Source organism: Petaurus breviceps, unplaced genomic scaffold (genome assembly GCF_028583685.1).
Source record: "Petaurus breviceps papuanus isolate PSGF00001 unplaced genomic scaffold, PetGlider_PUasm1.0 98, whole genome shotgun sequence".
Taxonomy (NCBI): domain Eukaryota; kingdom Metazoa; phylum Chordata; class Mammalia; order Diprotodontia; family Petauridae; genus Petaurus; species Petaurus breviceps.
In genome coordinates this window covers 35,380,244-35,402,039 of record NW_027187460.1, presented here as the reverse complement: position 1 = coordinate 35,402,039, position 21,796 = coordinate 35,380,244, and the positions used below count along the sequence as shown (strand labels likewise).

Below are 21,796 nucleotides of genomic sequence, written 5' to 3'. Positions count from 1 at the left end.
AGAACTGGAATTGCTCTGCTTCACCCCAGAAATGAGGACTAAATTCAAACGGGTGGTAGTTTCAAGGCACATGTCTGCATCCAATAAAATAACTTCCAAACAACAAATGATGTCCCAAAATGCAACAGATTGCCCTGGAAGGCAGTGCATTCCCTGATACTGGGAATTTTCAAGTTTCCTAACTTTGATTTACCTAATGAGGATGTCAGAGATGGATTTATGATTCAGGTAGTTTATTGGCTAAAATGATCTTTGAAGTCACATTTTTCATTGTAAAGGTTTCTAAAATTCTATATACTAGAACCACTCTGCCCTTTAACCCCAACATCCCAGTAAGCTAATTTTTTTTTATTCTTTTAGTAGCTTCAGTATTTTTAAAAAAGATTCACTGCACAAAGTTCATAAAAAAGCATTTATTACATTTTTCAAACACAACAAAACGGAACTAAAAGTTCTATTGTAAAAAGTGTATTTTTGGGTCCCCTTTGAAATATCTTTACTGTGAAGAAGCATTTTTAAATTGTTTTTGTTTTTCATCTCTCTATCAGAAGGAGAAGATGTTAAAAAATAAAAACACTGCTCTTTGAACTAAAAGGTAAAGGAAGTGTAAAAAAAGGACAGTAGTCAAGTAGTTAATGAAAATAAAGGCAAACCCATAACAATATAAAGATTAAATTATATCACCAAAATGTTTCATATGTATTTTTAAAATGGAAATATCACAACAGAGTGTACCTGTGGTGTGTGCTCATGTAAGTGCCAAATTGTGGATGACACTGTTAATAGGTGAATTTACCTTTTAAAAGTTCCAAACCACTATTAACTCAGGGATAATTTTGCACTATAGAAAAAGCACAGACAATTTGAAATATATATCAAGAGCATGTGTTGGGTACTTATCTATTTCAAGACTGCTGATACTTAGCAAAGAATATTTTATACATATACATATATATGTACATATATAATTATATTTAATGAAGAAAAATCTACCTCACCAAAAAAGGGGCAAACTTTATTATAATTATAAAATCTTTGATTTAGGGACTTATCATGTATTAGGTAATTTCTCATAAAATTACAACATAATTGCAAATTTTAAAATGTAGGTAATTCATAATAAAAATCTGCATCCTAAGAATTTGGTTTTTAAGGGAGAAATAAAATATTGTTTATTCTCTTTCATAAATTCTGATGCTCAATTTCAGATGTTAACACAAAGACACTGCAATGGAAAAAACAGCTATAGGGAAAGCCTTTGTCTTCTCAGTAAGTCCAAATGCGGTTATACAATACTGTACTGGAAACAGTGGTTTCACCACAGATCTAGCAGTGGCTTCTGTTTAAAACATAACTTTGCTTCACAAGATCCATCAAAAGCTATAAAACATAATTGACTCTGACAGTACACATGAAAAGCACGATATGTAGGGGGGTAGCCTATGCACATGGGGGCCCTTACAAAGAGAGAGTTTAAATTTTTTTAAAGGAGAAAGGGAATGAAATTGTTTACTTGGAACCAGAAAATACCTTTTCTTAATAATAATTCAATTACATAACTAAAAGTAATGTAAATCAAATACTTAGAATTTGATTCTGAAATTTCAGGTGAGGCGCCACTCCTTTTGGGACTGTTCTTCAGAGGACAATATCCTACATGCTCCAGACAAGTCCTCCCTGTCACCGTCTTCAATCAGACAGAGATGGCGAACGAACGGACCGACCGCTGGCTGGACTATTAGAAAAAGTGAAAGGTTCCTTTTCTTTGTCTTTGCTGTCATGCTTATGCTTATGTTTATGCTTATGTTTGTGCTTTTTCTTCTTTTTCTTATGTTCATGGTGATGGTGGTGATGGTGGTCACTGTGTTTGGATGAGCTTGGTTCCTTAGTGAACACTGAGAGTGGTGTGGTTGGTACCGACAGCACACCCATTTCCAAAGAAGACTGTTCTTTACCTACAAGGCAAAGGTGCAAATGGAATTCATGATTAATAAGGGAAATGACATTCACTAAAAGTGAAAGGCTGCTTACAGGAACAAATTGGTTCCAGAAAACTTATCATTCCAACACAGTCATATTATGAAACTTAAGAAGTTCTTTTCTTAATAAGAGATGCTACTACCAAGAATATAATGATTAACAGGCCGTTTTGAGCACTGTGATCAGGAAGCTACAAATTTAACACCACAAATGTTTTACATAAGCATCATGAGAAATCAGGGTTCAACAAAATATGGTTACCATATGTAAATTATCTTAAAAGTACCATATAATAATGATCTATAGATGTCTATGTGTATACAACCATGTAGAAGAGACAGTATTTCTTCCTAGGTACTTTGGGACTGATGTGGTAGCATTCCACCAACACCACTTGGAGAAATAACTATGCATAAAATAGAGCATCAATGATTCCTAGTTGCTAGCAATGAAACCTCAGTTTGAAACTGAGAAATCTTTCTCTTTCTTAAGACAGGCTTTAGCACTGATTAAAGTGAAAGTATTTTACTCATTACGGTGATTCATAGGGGAAAATCAGATCATATTCTAAAAAACCCAGCAAGCATATTGGTAGTAACCTCCAAAATGGAGGTGACCACCACTAATGTGACAGAAGTTGTTTGTCTGGGGAAAGGGGCCCTAACAAAAGATGCACAGTGGGTGTAATTCAGCATGTTATTAATGCTGACTTGCACACCAGAAGGAGCAAAAATATATGATCAAAGATATATGGGAAAAAAAGAGAGCCACTAACATGGCTAAAGAATAAAAGAATAAAGAAGGCTCCTGCCATAATAGGTAGATCATCTCTGGATTATGATCAGAAAGACAGAAAAGAACTGCACAGGACAAGAAGGCATGGATGATATTATCTGCACTAGAGGAAGTCCTTGAACACTGATAAGATCATGGATCTATTAAAGTATTACTAGATCAACTTACCCTTGATTGCCTCCCAAATCAAGACACATCTAAATTAAGCATATAGGGCATCTTACTTAGTAGCTATTTAAGATTAGGCTTTTAAGACTGGGGCATATAATAATTTTTTTGGTATGGTGATACTGAACAGAACTTATGTTCAAATTACTGCTTGGGAAAGATGAACAGCTGAGCTAAAATTGTAGATATTGATGATCATAAAAAAGGTATAAAATGAAATCTTTGTGGTAACTTGAATGATGTACATAACTGGATTTCATCCTTACTACTTACTAAGGGATTCCAGTCTTAATCACTGAGCATTACATAGAATCTATCAAACAAAAAATTCTTTTTTTTTTTTTGCTTTTTGGAGGGGGCAAGGTAGGGCAATTGGGGTTAAGTGACTTGCCCAAGGTCACACGACTAGTAAGTGTTAAGTGTCTGAGGCCACATTTGAATTCAGGTCCTCCTGACTCCAGGGCGGGCACTCTATTCACTGCGCAACCTAGCCACCCCAGAAAATTCATTTTTAAACATGGACTACTGGAATTAAGTAATTGAACACATTTAATATAAAAGTCAAAGTAACTTAAAAGCAAGGTGACTTTCTTAATAGAAAATTAATTCCATACAGTTCTATACATGGGATGTCAGGTGAATTTTTTCCCCCAAATTTAATGTCATTTGAACACCACTATTTTTTTGGCTCTAAAACATTAATTATATGAAGATTTTTTTTCTAGTTTTTAAAAAATATATATATTTATTTATTTACTTTTAGTTAGTTTACAACATTCAGTTCCATAAGTTTTTGATTTCCAAATTTTCTTCCTCTCCCTCTCCTTCCAGCTCCCCTGCTATGGCAACATGCAATCCAATATAGGTTCTACAAATACCTTCATGTTAAACATTAGTCAAGTTGTAAAGAAGGATTATAGCCAATGTAATGAACAAGAAAGAAGGAACAAAACAAAAGAGCAAGTAGTTTTCTTCAATCTGCATCCAGACTCCATAATTCTTTCTCAGGATGTGGACAGTCCTTTCCATCATGAGTCTTTTGGAGTTTTCATAGCCTTGCATTGCTGAGAGGAGCCCAGTCTATAAGAGTCAATCATCACACATACGTGTCTGTAATTGTGTACAACATTCTCCTGCTTCTACTCCTCTCACTCAGCATCAGTCTATATACATCTCTCCAGGTTATGATGAAGCCCATCTGCTCCTCATTTCTTATAGCACAACAGTATTCCATTACATTCATATACCACAACTTGTTTAGCCATTCCCCAATTGATGGGCACCCCAAGTTTTTTTTTTAAATATATTTTAGTTGCATAAATTTTCTATCGGTTATTATCTGAGATAATGAAAATACAAACTGAGAAGCTGACTTCATTTGGGTAATGAAGCACATTTTGGTTATATTCTTTTAAGATTTCATAAAAACTTCAGAAGAGAAGAATCTTAAGTAGTACTTTAACTTGTACTTCTATTTTTGGCTATACATACATACATACACACACATGCACATACACATACACATGGATGCATGTATACACATGCATCCATGTGTATGTATGTGTGCGTGCATGCATGCATATGTACAAATTTGGTCCAAAATTTAAAATAATTTAGCATTAAGAATACCTTTGGTTTTTCATCTAAAATATGGGAAAACTGGCATAATTACTAAGAGTTCTAGGATCATAGATTTAATTGTGGTAGGAGACGTTAGAGGCTATCAAACCCAACTCTCATTTTATCAATTAGGAAACTGAGGCTGAGAGGTTAGGCAATGTTTTCAGGGTCAAAGTCTGTTAAGTATTCAAGGAAGAGTTTGAATTCAGGACTTCCTGACTCCAAGATTAGCACTCTATTGTGCTGCCTTGTCATATAAGAAGTTTAACTGGTTTGAGCAGGAGTTTAGTTACAAAGGTTCAGAAATAACTATCAAAACCCTCTTTTGAGCTCCCTTCTCATTACTTAAGTCACCTTAACACATATTACAGATCTTCTTGCTTCCTCGTTGGTTAGCTTTATGCTCTAAGAATCTCTGGTTTTCTCCTGCAGTTAGTTTTCTAGCATCATCTAATTCTAAACACTTGTCTAGCTAGTTTGACTACAGAAAAGCTAAATGTTAAAACCCACACATCCAAAGCAGAAGATTATGCCAAACGGATAGATGAGTGTAATGGTGAATATTCTGTTCCAAACAATGCTTGTATCCACTTGAAAAATTCAATTCAGCACTCAGTGGCCTTACACTTTTTACAATGATTAGGATGATTAAATCTCTAGTACCTCTAAACTGTCTTTTTTTTTTTGGAGGGGGAAGGCAGGGCAATTGAGGTTAAGTGATTTGCCCAAGGTCACAAAGCTAGTAAGTCTTCAGTGTCTGAGGCTGGATTCAAACTCAGGTCCTCCTGACTCCAGGGCAAGTGTTCTATTCATTGTGCCACCTTGCCGCCCCACCTCTAAACTAATATGAACTAAGTGTACAGAGAACTCCATGCATCAGCTCCTGAGACAAACTACTCTGTCATGTTTCTGTGCTTCATTCTCTCTGGCTATCTAGGGACCAATATTCATATATAAAGAGGCATCTTACTTAAATGGTTATTGCTGAGCCAAGGCCTTCTATTTCAATTTGTAATTTTATGTGATCTTTTAAAATAACATGGTGTTACTGCAAAAGGCTCCATAATAAAATAATGGATGTAATTATAGAGAGAAGTGAAATCCTTATTGCGTGACACAGGTAAATATCCCAATTCACTACATAACTAGAAAGAAGTCTAAATGGTCAAATGATATGAAGAGGCAGTTTTCAAAAGAAAAAAAAAATCAAAGCTATCAGTAGTCCTGTGAAAAAATGCTCTAAATCACTACTGATTAGAGAAATGAAAATTAAAATAACTCTTGAGACACCACCTCACACCCATGAGACTGGCTAACATAACAGAAAAGGAAAATGACAAATGCTGGAGGAGATATGAAAAAACTGGGACAATAATGCACTGTTGGTGGAGTTGTGAACTAGTCCAACTATTCTGGAGATTAATTTGGAACTAGGTGCAAAGAGTTATAAAACTGTGCATCCCCTTTGACCCAGCAAGATCACTACCAGAAAAAAATGGACATATGTGGACTAAAATATTTACAGCAGCTGTTTTTGTGATGACAAAAAAAATTGAACACTAAGAGAATATCCAAAAATGGCTGAACAAATTGTGATATATGATTGTGATAGAATACTACTGTGCTAGAAGAAATGATAAGCAAGATAGTTTCAGATAAATCTGGCAAGATTTATATGATCTGATGCAAAATAAAGTGAACAGAACCAAGAGAACATTGTACATAGTAACAGCAATGTTGTAACGATAAATCAACTGTGAAAGATTTAGCTCCTCTGATCAATACAATGATCCATGACAATTCCCGAGGACTCATAATGAAAAGTGCTATCCACTTCCAGAACTGATCTGAGTACAGATGGAAATATGGTTTTTAAAATTTTTTTTCCATTTTTTTCTTGCAATACAGCTAATGGGTATTGTGTTTCTTGACTTCTTGATGGATGGGGAAGAGAATAGTGGGAAGGAGGGAATTTGGAACTGAAAATAAAAATTTTAAATAAATTTTTAAAAAAGAAAACAATCTTTGTTCTTTGAGAGTTCATTAGTTTCTGTTTATTCTGTATTTGAACTATAATCCTCTCTTTGTAATCAACAGGGGAGTAGAATAAGCACATCTTAAAACAGTCACCATTCCCCCCTCCCGCTTTTTTATAGCAAAAATCTCTAAAAAAAAAAGAAAGTAAGAAATGCTTCTGATTAGCATTCTCTCTTGTGTAAGCTCACTACATAAAATCAATAATTTCTGTGCTCTAAACCTAATATACTGCTTGAACTACAATATCACAAAATAAAATCAATAATAAAAAAGGAAATGTTTTTAATTTTAATATGTGCAGCCTTTGGCCTTATTATTATGTAATGACTGTGTGCTTTTTAAGGAACAAACAATCCTCAAATGGTGATGAATAACAATAGAATTCACTCCAGTTTATATTCCTCAAAGGGCTAAAAGGGAAAGTCTGACCATTTTAGTTGGCATGCAGCACTATTACATCATCCCAGACATCTTCGAGTTAGAAAAACATATATAGATGAATCTTCAGAAAAGGTAAAATACTCAAGTTTTTAATATTCTTTTTTTTTTTTTTGCATTTAATAATACTGCAAAGTTCAAAGGTATAGATTTAGGTGATTTATTGTTCTAATGAGATAATGCATGTAAACGAACAGTACACCTTAAAATGCTCAATAAACATAAGCTATTATATTTGTGAGTAAGAAAGTGAATCTTACCTATTCCTTTGCGAGACATATCCACACCCCACTGAGGTTTTGCAGAAGCTGTGACATCACAGCCTGGTGAATGTTGAGGCATCAAAGCAGAGCGGGAGCTAACTGGCCTCAATTTTGAAAGACCTAAAAAAAAGGCCAAACAAACAACAAAAAACCCAACCATGGATTGACTTATTTTTAAGATAGCAATTAACACACTGATTTCATTTTGTGATGCTGTAGTTCAAGCAGTATATTAGTTAAAAACACATTAAGTTATTGATTTTTATCTGGTGAGCTCATGCAAGGAGAATGTTCATAAGAAGTATTTAATTTCTTTATTTTGAGAGACTTTTGCTAAAAAAACAAAAGAGGGGGATGGGTGACTCTTTTAAGTTGTGGTATTTATTCTACTCCCCTGACAATTACAAAGAGAGGTTTATAGTCCAAATAAAGAATAAACAGAAGGTAAAAACTCTCAAGAAACAAAGATTGTTTTCTTTTTAAAATTTATTTAAAATGTTTATTTTCATTCCCAAATTCTCTCCCTCCCTCTACCTTGTCCCCAATCTGTCAAGAAGGTAAGAAATACAATACCCATTAACCATGCTGGGAAAAAAAGCAAGAAAAACAAAGTAAAAAAATATAGACATTAAAATTTATGCTAAATTTTAAAAATAAATAAAAATGAAAAGAACCTATTTGTACAAAATCATTTATAGCAGCTCTTTTTGTGATGACAAAGAACTGGAAACTGAAGGAATGTCCATAAATTAGGAAATGGCTGAACAAGTTGTGGCATATGACTGTGACAGAATACAATTGTGCTGTAAGAAATGATTAGAAGACTGGGAAGATGTATATGAACTAATACAAAGTAAAGTGAGCAGAACCAGTACACAGTAATAGCAATATTGTATGATGATCAACTGTGAATAACTTAGCTCTTCTCAGCATAACAATTATCCAAGACAATTCCAAAGGACTCACGATTAAAATACTATCCACCTCCAGAACAGATGAACTCTGAGTTCAGATGGAAGCATATTTCTTTTATTATAGATATTTCTTTCATATTTCAGCTGGTGGGAAGAGCTGGCCCCCACACCCCACAAGATGATGCCTAGGTTATGAGGACTGGGCTGGAAGGGGCATGCTATAGGGCTCCTGTGATTCCCTGCCTGTTTGATGGCAGTTAGCCAGCAGTAGTTGCTGGCACCGAAGAAGGCAGCCCTCCAACCCCACTCCCCTTCACCAAACATACTTACTGTGCAACCACAAGCAAGTCACTTAACTTCTAAGTGCCAAGGCAGATCTCTGAGACAATAAGGTTATAAAGAGGAGTTTCTATTCAAAGGGTTCCCTACTCAAATGAAATAAAAAGTCCAGAACAAAACAATCTTATTTTTAAAAATCTATGAATACCATAAGAAGATCTAATAATTTTCATTGCTCACTTTTAAACTTGTTATGCCTTAAAATTTTAAAAAACATATACCATCCCTCTGCATGGTGCTAACTCATTGTACCTGGAGTTGACGGCCTTTCCAACATGTTCAAATGATGATAAATAAAAGCTTGACTATCATGAACAGTATCCATGTCAACCTCCTCCTCCTCTTGAGAATTTGAGAACTGCAATATACCAACAGAATAAAGGAAGGGGAAAAACAACGAATCACTTTAACATAATCTCTTCAATTCCTAGGAAAGGGAACACAGGGCATGCCCCCAAATAACCATAAAGACAGTCTTCTTACCTCAGGAAAGCATTAGGATGAGAAAGGATTAGGTATATTATGAGTGGGGAGAAAAAGGAAATCTGAATGAAAATTTACAAGTAACTAATCTGTTCTTCTATTGTGAGAAGCAGTGAGATCTATAATAGAATTTCACAAATAAGACAGCTACGTGATAATTTAAATTAAAGAGCTGACTAGATTGCCCAAGTATCACCTGCTTGATCTTTGACAATGTGATTTGTCCCAGACAGCTTGGAAGAAAAAGAACATTATAATTATGTGAAAAGATTTTCCAAGAAGGTGAATAGCCTCAATTTCTTAGTTTAGTTTTAACCTATGTTCCTTACTCTGATTTTGAGTTTCACTTTACTGTTATCGTCATTCTTCTCCAATATTTGACCAGGTTCTAGTGGGGACCCCAGTGGTGTGTCAGATTTCCTCTTCACTCCCTGCTGATGAGCTGATAAATTAGCTGATGCTTCCTTGGCAAGGTGATCTTCTTCCTGAGGCACCATTCAAGGTCAAAATTAGATTTTTTTTTTGAAGACAAACAGCCCATAGTATACCTAAAATTAACATAATGGCTAAAGCTACCATGCAAATTAGAGCAGCCCAGTATCTAAAAATTACTAGGGAGTGGGCTTAAAAGGAACTTATCTGCTAAATCTTTTTGATTTTTAATATTTGGGGAGAGATCTGCATATCAATGATTTTTCAGTGCATGAATCCATAAGAGTGTGTTTTTTACTTAGTAGCTGAGAGTTATGGGACGTGCAAAAGGGAGAAATATGAATAATAAGAGATAAATTAGTAAATATGGACTGGTGTTAATCAGACTATAAACTGATGAAATTATTATGAAGTCCATACATTTTAAAAACATATGGAGGGGGTATGAGATATCATTAATAAATATCTTATCCAAAAGAATTTTTTCTTGAAATTTTATGCTCTGTATACATTTCAGAAGTAAAAATTTAGCTAAAAAAAATCTATGTAGATATGTGAAGTTAAAATCAACCTTTATAACAGAAAAAAAATTAAGATATCAATTTTAATGTGTTTTAAAGTTTTAGAGATATTATTAGAAATAGCAGTCAGAAAAGTTACTTAGTCTGCATTTTGGGGTAAATGAAGTCTGTGGAGCTTAAGATTTTTGGATTATCATTCAGAAAATTCTGGTTTGTAAAATTTCTAGATTCTCCCACAAATTAATTTGGGATTATAGAAGAAAATATCTGTGAAATGTTCCTGTCCTTTGACTAAGTAATCCCACTGCTGGATGAATGACCACCTTTCCCCCTGTCAAGGAGGCTAAACACAGAAAGAAAGATTCCACATACACCAAATAGGCAAAGAAGCATTTTTGAGAGCAAAAAAAAAAAAATCGAAACCCAATATGTGGTCTTCAATAGGGGAATGGTTGAATATACTATGCTATATATGTATACAATATAATGTTATTGGGCCAAAATAATCAATGAATATGAGGAATTCAGATAAACATGGGAAGACATATGAATTGATATAGACAGAGAATGAAACCAATACGTAAAATGACAATAACATTTTTTAAAAGTACTAAAAATGCAGCAAAAAAATTACGTTTATCTAGAAAACTGATGATACAATACACTCTTGATCTCAGTAAAAAAAAGTGAGGAACTACAGATATGTCATCAGACATTGTCAATGTGTCAGTTCAATTAACTTTTTTTCCTTTTTCGTTTTTTTTACAGGAAGCATGTTAAAGGGAAAAACAAAAAGGCAGTAAGACAACTTTTTAAAAATGTCCCCATATTATAATGACATAGTTACCTTAAAGTTGTATGTTCCATAAGCAATTCTTTACAAATGCTAATAAGTGTGTAAATGGAATCACAGAATCTCCCAGTAAGTGATCTCAGAGGCCATCTATTCAAAGTATAACTTAACAAAAATACCCTTTAGAACATATACTACAAGTCTTATTCAGTTTTTGCTTGAAGTGTCCTTCATCTCAACATAGCCCATTCCACTTTGAGAGAGCTCTAATGGCAAAACATTTTCCTTTACAGGAAGCTCAAATTTGCTTTTTGCACAAATTCTACTTTTAGTGACTTAATCAAGGGCCAAGATGAAGTCTAATAATCCTTTTCTCGTGGTTTAAAGAGAATTTATTAAGCACTTACTATGTGCCAAACACTGTGACAATCCTTCAAATATCTCTACATAGATTATCTCTCCACTAAGTGTTTTCTTCTCCAGACTAGATACCTCTGATTTCTTCAAATGCTCCTCATTAAACATGGAGACTCAAGGGCCTTCATCACCCTAGCCGCCTGCCTCTGAACACTTTCCAGCTCAACAATATCCTCCCTAAATTGTGGTGCAAAGAACCGACAACAATACTCCAGATGTAGTCTGAGTAAAGCAGAGTACAGTGGGACTTTCATTCCCCTAGTCCTGGACCTGTTGTTTCTCTCTGTAGCCTAAGAATGTATTAGTTTTCTTGGCTGTCATATCACACTACCCAGTCATATAAAGTTTGTAGGACACTAAAATTGTAGGTTCCTTTTAAGATTGATTGCTATAAGGGTGGCTAGGTGGTGCAGTGAATACAGCACTGGCCCTGGAGTCAGGAGGACCTGAGTTCAAATCCAGCCTCAAACACTTAACACTTAACCCAAACTGCCCTGCTTTCCCCCCTCCAAAAAGGAAAAAAAAAGATTAATTGCTATATGTCTCTGAGTTTTATATGTATGAGGTACATTTTTTTAAACCCAGAGTAAGATTTTACATTTATCCTTAATAAATTTCATCTCAGATATGGTTCAATATTCTACCTTCGGAATCTTTTCTAATCTTATCACCCAGTATTGATATTGTCCCTACTGGCCTTCTGCCAACTGCAAATCTGATAAGCATGCTGTCTTGTCTTCATCTTTGTCTTGTTACCTAAATCCTGAGCAGCAGGCCTGTCCTTCCTTTGATCCGTTTCTTTCCCCTTACTATAGCTATTTTTTAAAAAGCCTTTTTATTTCCCTCAGTGTCAGTTCATCCTACACTTTAGCATTCCTGAAACTATTCTTTTTATTTATTTTTTTGCTTTTTGGAGGAGAGAAGGCATGGGAATTGGAGTTAAGTGACTTGCCCAATGTCACACGGTTAGTAAGTATTAAGTGTCCAAGGCCGGATTTGAACTCAGGTTCTCCTGACTCCAGGGCTGATGCTCTGTTCACTGTGTCACCAAACCGCCTTTCCTGATACTATTCTTACAGAACTGGGTGAATCTTTTGTATTCATCCTCCTATATGCTCTTGCATTCATATCTATTTAAAATCTAAGTTAAAAATTAGAGGACTATGTCAAGGTAATAAAAATTGTGAATATAAATACCAAACATCAGTTGGTTATGATACAAATCTGTTTGGAGCTCTGAGAATTACTCATTCAGTTAACCATTCATTCATCCAATAAGCATTTATAAAGATACAACAGCAAAATCAGGTGTCCCAAATATCATGAGAGATATCAAATTTTTAAAGTCTCTTCAATAAGTGTGCAACCTGGTTAGAAGTGAAATTTGTAATAAGGTAACATTCAGTCAAATTCTCTCCCACCTACCCTAATATACAAGTTCCATAACCAAATGCAATGGTCCTGAAAGGGAGTACAAAGTAGTATATAACAAAATATTTGCATAAATAGTATAATAGTATATTTGGCTAATTGTGCAATGGTCAGTATACTTCCCCTAAAACTTCTTTCCTATGGTTTTCAGATGGTAAAACAAAATTTTATTACCAGCAATTATACTTTCAGGGATACATTTTTTTGCTATAATTAACATAATTAATTCAACTTTTTTAAATAATAAAAGTGGTTCTTACAGCATTCTGAAATCCAATCAACTGTGTATGACTGCTCAGATTGCTCACTGGCTCTTGGCTGCCTGCTACTGCCTCAGGGATGATGGTAGGATTCAGCACAGCCTTTTTCTCTTTCAAATTAAGAACCAATCCAAGCTCTGGTAATGGCAAACAAGAAGGTCTGCTGAGGCCAAAGAGAGTGAAGTAAAGATCTACAGCGCCACATCTTAGTCTCCAATCATGTGATGTACCTAGTGCAGGAGAAAAATTAATACATAACATTTAACTATGAAATTTTTTTATTTTAAATCTGGTGTCCATATTAATATAACTACTCCACATTTCTAGGACATAAGCAAATCAATAAGTAATCCTGCTCTTATGTTCATTACACATGAATGGAATTGTTCAACCTCTGAATATTCTTTGGCAGATAGATACATAGTATGAAAGATCAAATAACTTGCCTAAATTGCATTGTTTAAAGAGGTACAAGAAAATAATACCTAGACAAAGTAGGAGAGTAGTTTCTATATTAGTGGCATGCCTTATGTTATGCTCAGCATAAAGGAAATATTTGTTTTGAAAACTTTTGAGAAAAGTTTTCTCTATCCAATGAAAACAGTTTACAAAGACTCAGACTCCATATAACAGAAAACCCGCTTATAACGAAGAAAAACCCAATATTTCTCGAGGCAACCCAATTCCACTTCTAGACAGTTCTAACTGTTAAGAAATGTGTCTTTGTACTGAGTCTAGATCTGCCTCAGAAAATTCTTTGACCTTTATCTTCTGGGTCCAAATAGAGTAAGTATAATCCTTCTTCCACGTGATAGTCATGGGATCAGATTTCGAGCTAGAAGGGATTTGTGATTTTTTTAAGTCTGCCCCCCTCATTTTGCCAATGATGAAACTGAGACCCATAAAAGTTGTGTTAAGTGTGAGGCCCAATGTTAAAAGAAAAGCAACATGAGTTCATCCTCATGTTCAACCCCAACATGAGGGTGTTTTCTGCTAAAGCTCTCTGCAAAATATTCAAATAAAGTATCCTCATTCTGATAGCACTGAGACATAATTATACAGAAATAACATTAAAATGTCTGAAAGAAATTAGTTTAGTTAAAAATTTCCATGAATTTGAGGACCTGGCAGTAATCTTGACAAGGAGAGCAAAATGGGCTTCAAAATTAACAAAATTTGGCCTGACAGAGGAAATGTGGCAGAACAGAAAGAGCACTTACTTACATTGGCATTAGAACTGGAACTACATATAATGTACCTAATCTCTCTTCCACATGACAGCTCTCCAAATATTTAAATAGATCAATAAACATTTATTAAACATCGACTATATGCTAGGTACAGTGCTAAGCACTAGAGATACCAAAAAAAGAGTCAAAAGACAGTTCTTGCCCTCAAGGAGATTATAATCTAATAAAGACAACATGCAAACAAATAAATACAAAGCAATACAGGATAAATGGTAAATAAACAGTGGAGGGATATGCTTGTCAAATACTTGACAAAAGTCATAATTTCTGACACTTCCCTCCCCCCTTCAATCTACTCTAACTACTAGAGCTATGCAAAAGTGGAATGGATTATCATAACAAGTTCCCAACGTCACTTAAGGTCTATGAGAAGCTAGATAACTGATCACGTCAGGAAGTTTACCAAGTGGATTCCTATTTAAGTCTTTATAGACTACATAAGCTCTGAGATCCTTTTCTGTGAGATTCTATGATTATAAAAGAATGCCAATCTGGCATGCCCTACTTTTTTAAGTCTCATTCACTCTATACTCTAGTTCAATTGGGCTATTCAAAGTGGTCTCTGTCCACTAAATATGTCCTACATTTTCTTTTTCAAATAAATTTTATTGATATTTTTCATTTTTAATCATCAAAATTTCACCCAACATAGTTCTACCTCCCAAAAAATCATCTCATAGAACAAATATTTTTAGAAGAAAAAGAGAAAAACAAATCAGCAAAACAGGCAATATATTGAAAATATGTACACCATGCCATATCTGTGGAGCACCTACCTCTACAAACAGGTAGCATAAAGAAATCTTCTCAACCATGCTTGTTCTAACTTTAGAGCATTTACTTTTTTGTGTTTTGATTGTTCTATTTATGTTGTTGTAGTCATTATGTATTATATTGTTTTCTTGGTTCAACTTACTTCTCTGTTAATCAGCTCATGGAGATCTTTCCTTGCTTCTCTATGTTCATATAGCTTCTTACAATTACAGTAATATTCCATTACATTCATGCACCACAATTTATTTAGCCATTCCCCAGTTGATACCTATTGTTTTGAACTCTTTGATATCATAGACTGCTTCTAGAAATATTTTGGTGTGCATGGGGGATTTGTTATTATCAGTAAACCCAGTAATGGAATCTCTGGGTCAAAAGTTATGAACATTTTAATCACTTTATTGTTTTCCAAAATGGATGTACGGATTCACAGCCCCATCAACAATGGGAACCTCTCTTTCAACATTCCCTTCAATACTATTCTCATTTTTTTCTTATCTTTGCCAATTTGCAGGTTGTGATATTAAACAGGATTGTTTTTACTTTAATTTCTCTTATTACTGGTGATTTGGAACATTCATATGGATACTAAAAATGTGTAATTCTTTTGATAACTGTTCTTCATATCCTTTCACCACTTAATCTACTGAGGAAATAGCTTTGGATTATATATAATGTATGTACATATACATAAATATGTATATTGTTTAAATATCTTGGATATTAGACCCTCTTCAGAGAAATTTGATGCAAAGTTTTTTTACCAATACAAATACTGCTTTCTTTCTGATCCTAGATACTATGTAGGTAGAAGTTTTCTAGATTCATGCAATTAAAGTTATCTTTTTATAAAAGGTGTATACATTATATAAATTATTATATAAAATATATAATACATATTATATATAAACAAATTTATCTTTTTTTATAATTGCCTTTATCCCTCACTTGTTTAAAAATACACCTACCTACCTATAGCTGTGAGAAGTGTATTATCTACCTGTCTTTAAATATTTTTGTGGTATGACCTTTACCATTAAGGTTGGGAATCCATTTAGAAATGACTGAAGAATGTGGCATAAAGTGTTAATCCCGGACTAATTTCTGCCTGACTGCTTTCCAGTTTTCTCAGCAGTTTCTAATTAAATATGGGGTTCTTTTCTAAGTAATCTATCTATGTCTTCTGGTTCATCAAACACAGTTACTGAGTTCTATTATTTCTGATTCTTCTTTATCTAGTTCCACTGATCTACATCTTTAAAAACCAAATGATTTTCATAATTTACCTCTTTTTATTACTTCCCCTGATATTTTAGATTTCTGCTATTTCCAAATTAATTCTGTTAGTATTTCATCAAGCTCTGCAAGTATCCTTTTGATAATTTGATTGGTATAGCACGAAAATGTAAATAACTTTGGTAGCAATGACATTTTTATTATATTGGCATGGTCAGCCATGATCACTAAATGTTCCTCCAGCTATTTAAGTTGTTCTTTATTTCTTTAAGGAATGCTATGTAATTGAATCTATATAAGTATTTTGTGTAATATGATAAAATGATACCCGAATATTTCATCATTTGTAGTTATTTGGAATGGAATTTTCTTTCTAGTACTGTCTCTTGGATTATCATTATTATATAGAAATGCCCTTGATTTTTGAGGGTTTATATTGTAGGTTACCACTTTACTGAAGCTATTAACTTTCTCAATTAATAGCTGTTGATTCCCTAGGATTTTTTAAGTAAATAATTACATAAAGAGCAAATAAGCATTGTTTTATTTCCTCTATGGCTCTTTAGGCCTTTTATTTCTGTCTCCTGTCTTACTGCTATTATTAGAATTTGTATAACTATGTTAAATAATAAAATAAGATCATATTCTCAAAGTATTCTGCAAACATTCAAGTAGTAAATAAACACTAGTTACTATTATTATTAATAAAAGGGAGAGTAGACATCCTTGCTTTACTCCTACATTTGTTAGGAAAGGTTCTAGTATATTCCCACTGTGGACTATGCTTACTATTAGTTTTAGATATTTAGATATTTTTTATAATATTAAAAAAGGTTCCTGAATACCTGTATTTTGTAGTTTTTCACATAAATAATTGCTTTTCTTTGTCAAAGGCCTTTTCTGCATCTATTGAGATAATCACATGGTCTTTGAAATTTTGTCTTTAATATTATACTGTTTTCCTAATATTGAACTATATTTGCTATATATACATCCCTGGTATAAAACCAAGTTGGTCGTGATCTCTTGGATAAATCACTGTAGTCTGTGATGGGATTTTATTTAGAATTTTTGAATTAGTAAGCATTAATGATATTGATCTATAGTGCTTTTCTTTTGTGATTTATCCTTACCTGCCTTAGGCATTAGGATTATATTTGTCTAATAAATGGAAGGTGGTAGGATGTTTTCTCAATTTTTTGAGAATTTGAGCAGTACAAGTATTAATTATTCTTTAAGAGTTTGGTAGAATTCTCTTATGAACTGAACAGAACCAGGAGCTCCCTCTTCCCAACTTGGGTAGTTTACAGCTAGTTCTCTTTCTGTTTTCTGAAATTGGATTACTTAAGATTATTTGTTCTTCTATTTGCCTGAGCATTGTATATTTTTGAAGGTATTCCTCTATTTCTTTTGTTTTCAGTTTTGTTAGTACATAAATGTGCAGAGTAGGCTGTGATCATTCTTTCTGTTTTGTCTGATTTTGATATGATTTTGCCTTGTTTGTTTACTATCATGTTACTTTGATTTTCTACTCTTCTCTCTTAAAGAGGTTGAGGCCTACCAATTATTCCTTTCTAAGAATTCATTTTAATGATTTCTATTTTTTCCCCCAATTTACCTATTTTCACTTCTTTTGTGCTTATTTTAGATTTCTGTTGGCTTTCTACTTCTTAAAATGTACATTCAATACATTAATCCTTTCCTTCTCTATTTTGTTAATTTATAGTTTGAGGAACATTTTTACCTTAATAATTGTGTTAACTCCTTCCCAGAAATGTTAGTATGTTGTTTCATCATTCTCATTTTCATAGTTATCAGTTGTTTCTATGACTGAGTCTCTGACCCACTAATTAGGTTAGGATTTTATTGTTAAACATTCATTTGAGCCTCTCTTTTGTTTGTACTCTGTGAACTGATTACTATTTTTATTGAGTTATGCTATGTAGACAGTGTATGTTGTTATTTCTGCCTTTTCCCATTTATTTTTGTTATTTTTGTGTCCTTATATATGGTCAATTTTTTGTTAAAAAAAAGTACTGAGAATAGGTGTATTTTTTAGCAGCCTTGTTTATAAGACACTGTAAACTTTTAATATCTAGCTTCTCTAGCAATTTGCTCAATTCTGTATTTTCCTTTACCTTTCTGTTAAGATTTAGCCACGACAAAGGGACAATGAAATCTCTTGCCACTATTGCATTATGTCTTCCTGTAATTCAGTTAACTTTTCATTTATTAATTTGGATACTATGGCATTTGGAGCATATGTTTAGTGCTGGATACTACTCATGGGAATGTTTTGGTGGGACCCTTCTCTCACTATTTTTCTCTTTCTTTCCCCCTATCTCAATCTCTCTCTTTGTTACTTCGCCCCTTCTTCTGTAGGTCCTCTTCAACCAGGGGAAAGACCATAGGAGTTATTTTCCCTTCAATGTTAACTACTGACTTAATCGGGTTACATCATACATTTCCCTTTATTTTTTTCCTCCCTCTCCCTTTTAGGTGTCCTTCCATTCTGAAGTTTAGTCCTCCTCCCCCACCCCCCATCCCCCAAAAAAAGATTCTCCAGTAGGAGGGGTCTTGTAAGGTTTAGTCCACCGGTATTTCAGGTCTGTTTCTCCATCTCTTTTATTTAATTTATGCTTTCACCCTTGTCTCTTTGTATGCTTTTAGAAAGACATCTCTTAATGATCTCTCCTGTTGTTGACCCTATATCTTTTAAGAATTTTTTCTTTGCTTTTTTTTCCTGGGATAATTTAGTTCATTACTTATGCCTTCAAAGGTAGTCCTATTTATCTCATATTTCTGTTTTCTGGAGTGTTTGCAAAGCAAATAATGATAGCTAGCATTTATATAGCATATAAGGTTTGAAAAATGCTTTGCAAATTGTCTCATATGATCCTTAAAACAACCCTGGGATGTAGGTACTACTATTAACCCCATTTTACAAAAAGGGAAAGAAATCAAACAGAGGTTAAAGTGACTTGCTTGAGGGCTATACACCTATGAAATGTCTGAGGCTGGATTTGAATTCCGGTCTAGCACCAGCACTCTACCCACTAGTCAATTTTGGTTCAGATGCATTTTTTAAAGTTGAAATTTAGGTTCAGGTTTACAGGGTATGTCATGTTGAGCTGCATCTTGGATGCTATTTGCTCTTTACAACACATCACTTCATTCACTCCTGTAGTTTATGGTGGGTGCAGAAGTCTTGTATTATCTGACTCTGTATTTGAAGGTCTTTATTCTGGTTGTTTGCAATATTTGTTGTCAGTGGAATTGTTAGATTTAATCACTCTATGTCTTGGAGTTTGCAACACAGGATTTTCCTGTCTTCTGTGTTCAGAAGTTCTGGACAGTTTCCTTGTATTCCTTGTATTTTTTCTTGCATTATATTATTCAGATTTTTTTTTTGACCAGTCATGTTGTCAGAGACCCCTATTTTATTTAAGTTGTGTCTGTGCATCCTGCTTTTATTGTCATTATTTTACTTAACAGAGATTATATTTTCTTTTAACTATTGTTTTTGTTTAATTTGTTAATTCAACTATTGTTTTAACTATTGCTTCTCTTCTCCTAGACTGCTCTTCACTTCTGTATCTTTGCATTCCTCATCAGTTTTGTTTCTTTAGTGAGATATGCCATCATAGATTTACGTTCTTCTATTCTGCTGAATATTTATGCTATATAGATGATAAATTTTTCTTTAGCAACTATTCTCTCTTAAACCATTCAGGATCATTTGGCCATGGTTCCATGCTTGCTTAGGAATCCACAGGGTTGGGGTGGTTAGGTAGCGCAGTGAATAGAGCATCAGTTCGGAAGTCAGGAGGACCTGAGTTCATATATGGCCTCAGACACTTAACACTTACTAGCCATATGACCTTGGGAAAGTCACTTAACCCCAACTGCCCTGCCCTTCCCCTCCAAAGAAAAAAAAAAGAAAGAAAAAGGAATCTGGGGAGTGGAGCCAAGATGGCAGAGTAGAAACAGGACTTCCACGCGACTCTGGCTTCTACCTCCTCCTATACATGTAAAAAATGCCTCTAAACAAACTTTAGTGCTATAGAACCCACAAAGTGACAGAGAGAAACAAATCTCCAGTTAGAGGAAGCCTGACAGGCCAGCAGGAAGGGTCCATCACAACATGCTGGAAGCCGAGCTCAGTCCCTACTGAGCCATGGTTTTAGCCCCAGGGTGGCCCTGAACCAGCAGCAGCCTGAGCAGATTTCACAAGAGAAAATCACCAGTTTTTCTAGTAGCGGTTTCCAGACTTCTCAATCCACAAATACCAAAGACAAAGTAAAAGGTCAGTGTGGAACTTTGAACAGGGGGAGCAAGTCCAGCTGCTACACCTGGAGTGAAAGAGGAGGAGGTGAGGTGGTTGCAGTCACTGTCGCATGGCTGCTTCCAGAGCTCCGGACTTGCAGATTGTAGGGGATCCAAGTGACCATTCAGAGGGTAATTGATCTTGCTTTGACCTGCTTGGATCCAGATTATGGTCTTGGGTGGTGGTCCTGGGAAGTGTGACCAGTGAGTCAGAGCATGTGGGGGCTATAGAAAGGGCACATATCTAATAGCTCTGGGAGCTGCAAAAACCCCAGTGATTTGGGACATAGCTCTCTCCATTCTGTAAGTAGAGTTCTACCATGGCAAAGAGCTCAAAAGTCAAGTAATTGGCTGCCAATATAAGAAAGTAACAGCAGCATAAACAGACAATAGAATCCTTTTTTGGGAGACAAAAAGGATCAAGGCATGGAGCAGGAGGAAGACATCGAAGTCAGAACTCCTGCTTTAAAAGTCTCCAAGAAAAATATGAACTGGTTACAGGTTATAGAGGAGCTCAAGAAGGATTTTGAAAACCAAGTAAGGGAAGTAGAGGAAAAAGTAGAAAGAGAAATGAGAATGATGCAAGAAAATCATGAAAATAACTCCTTAAAAAATAGAATAACACAGGGGCAGCCAGGTAGCACAGTAAGTAAGAGCACCAGCCCCAGAGTTGGGATGACCTGGGATCAAATCCGGGCTCAGACACTTAGTACCCACCCAGAAACACCTAGCCATGTAACCTTGAGCAAGTTACTTAACTCCAATTGCTTAGGGGCATCCAGGAGGCACAGCTAGTAAGAGCACCGGCCCCAAAGTCAGGATGACTTGGGATCAAATCCGGGCTCAGATACTTAGCACCACACCCAGAAATAACTGGCTGTGTAACCTTGAGCAAGTTACTTAACCCCAGTTGCTTTAAAAAAAAATAGAATAACTCAAATGGCAAAAGAGGCCCAAAAAGCCAATGAGAAGAAGAATGCCTTAAAAACCTGAATTTGCCAGATGGAAAAGGAATTTCAAAAACTCACTGAAGAGAATAACTCCTTCGAAATTAGATTGGAGTAACTGGAAGTTAATGACTTGATGAGAAATCAAGATACTATAAAACATATCCAAACAAATGAAAAAAATAGAAGGCAATGTGACATATCTCATTGGAAAAACCACTGACATGTAAAATAGATCCAGAAGACAGAATTTTAAAATTATTGGTCTACCTGAAAGCCATGATCAAAAAGAGAGCCTAGACACCATCTTTCGAGAAATTATCAAGCAAAACTGCCCTGATATTCTAGAACCAGAGGGCAAAATAGAAATTG

At 34.7% G+C, this 21,796-nt stretch overlaps 1 protein-coding gene across 4 annotated transcripts in view; it reads right to left on the bottom strand.

Annotated features, from left to right (window-relative positions):
- Positions 1–398: 398 nt before the first annotated feature.
- The window catches only part of TAF2 (TATA-box binding protein associated factor 2), an 88,406-nt gene continuing 67,008 nt past the window's right edge, over positions 399–21,796 (bottom strand). The window contains exons 23-27 of one of the 4 annotated variants that reach the window (XM_069081009.1): positions 12,892–13,121; positions 9,367–9,522; positions 8,807–8,912; positions 7,299–7,421; positions 399–1,955 (exon numbers count right to left, since the gene is read on the bottom strand). In XM_069081009.1, the coding sequence (XP_068937110.1) occupies positions 1,690–1,955; positions 7,299–7,421; positions 8,807–8,912; positions 9,367–9,522; positions 12,892–13,121 (881 nt within the window). In that variant the 3' untranslated portion in view covers positions 399–1,689. The remainder of the gene's footprint in view (positions 1,956–7,298; positions 7,422–8,806; positions 8,913–9,366; positions 9,523–12,891; positions 13,122–21,796) is intronic. The other 3 variants (XM_069081010.1, XM_069081012.1, XM_069081013.1) reach the window with 3 other exon arrangements.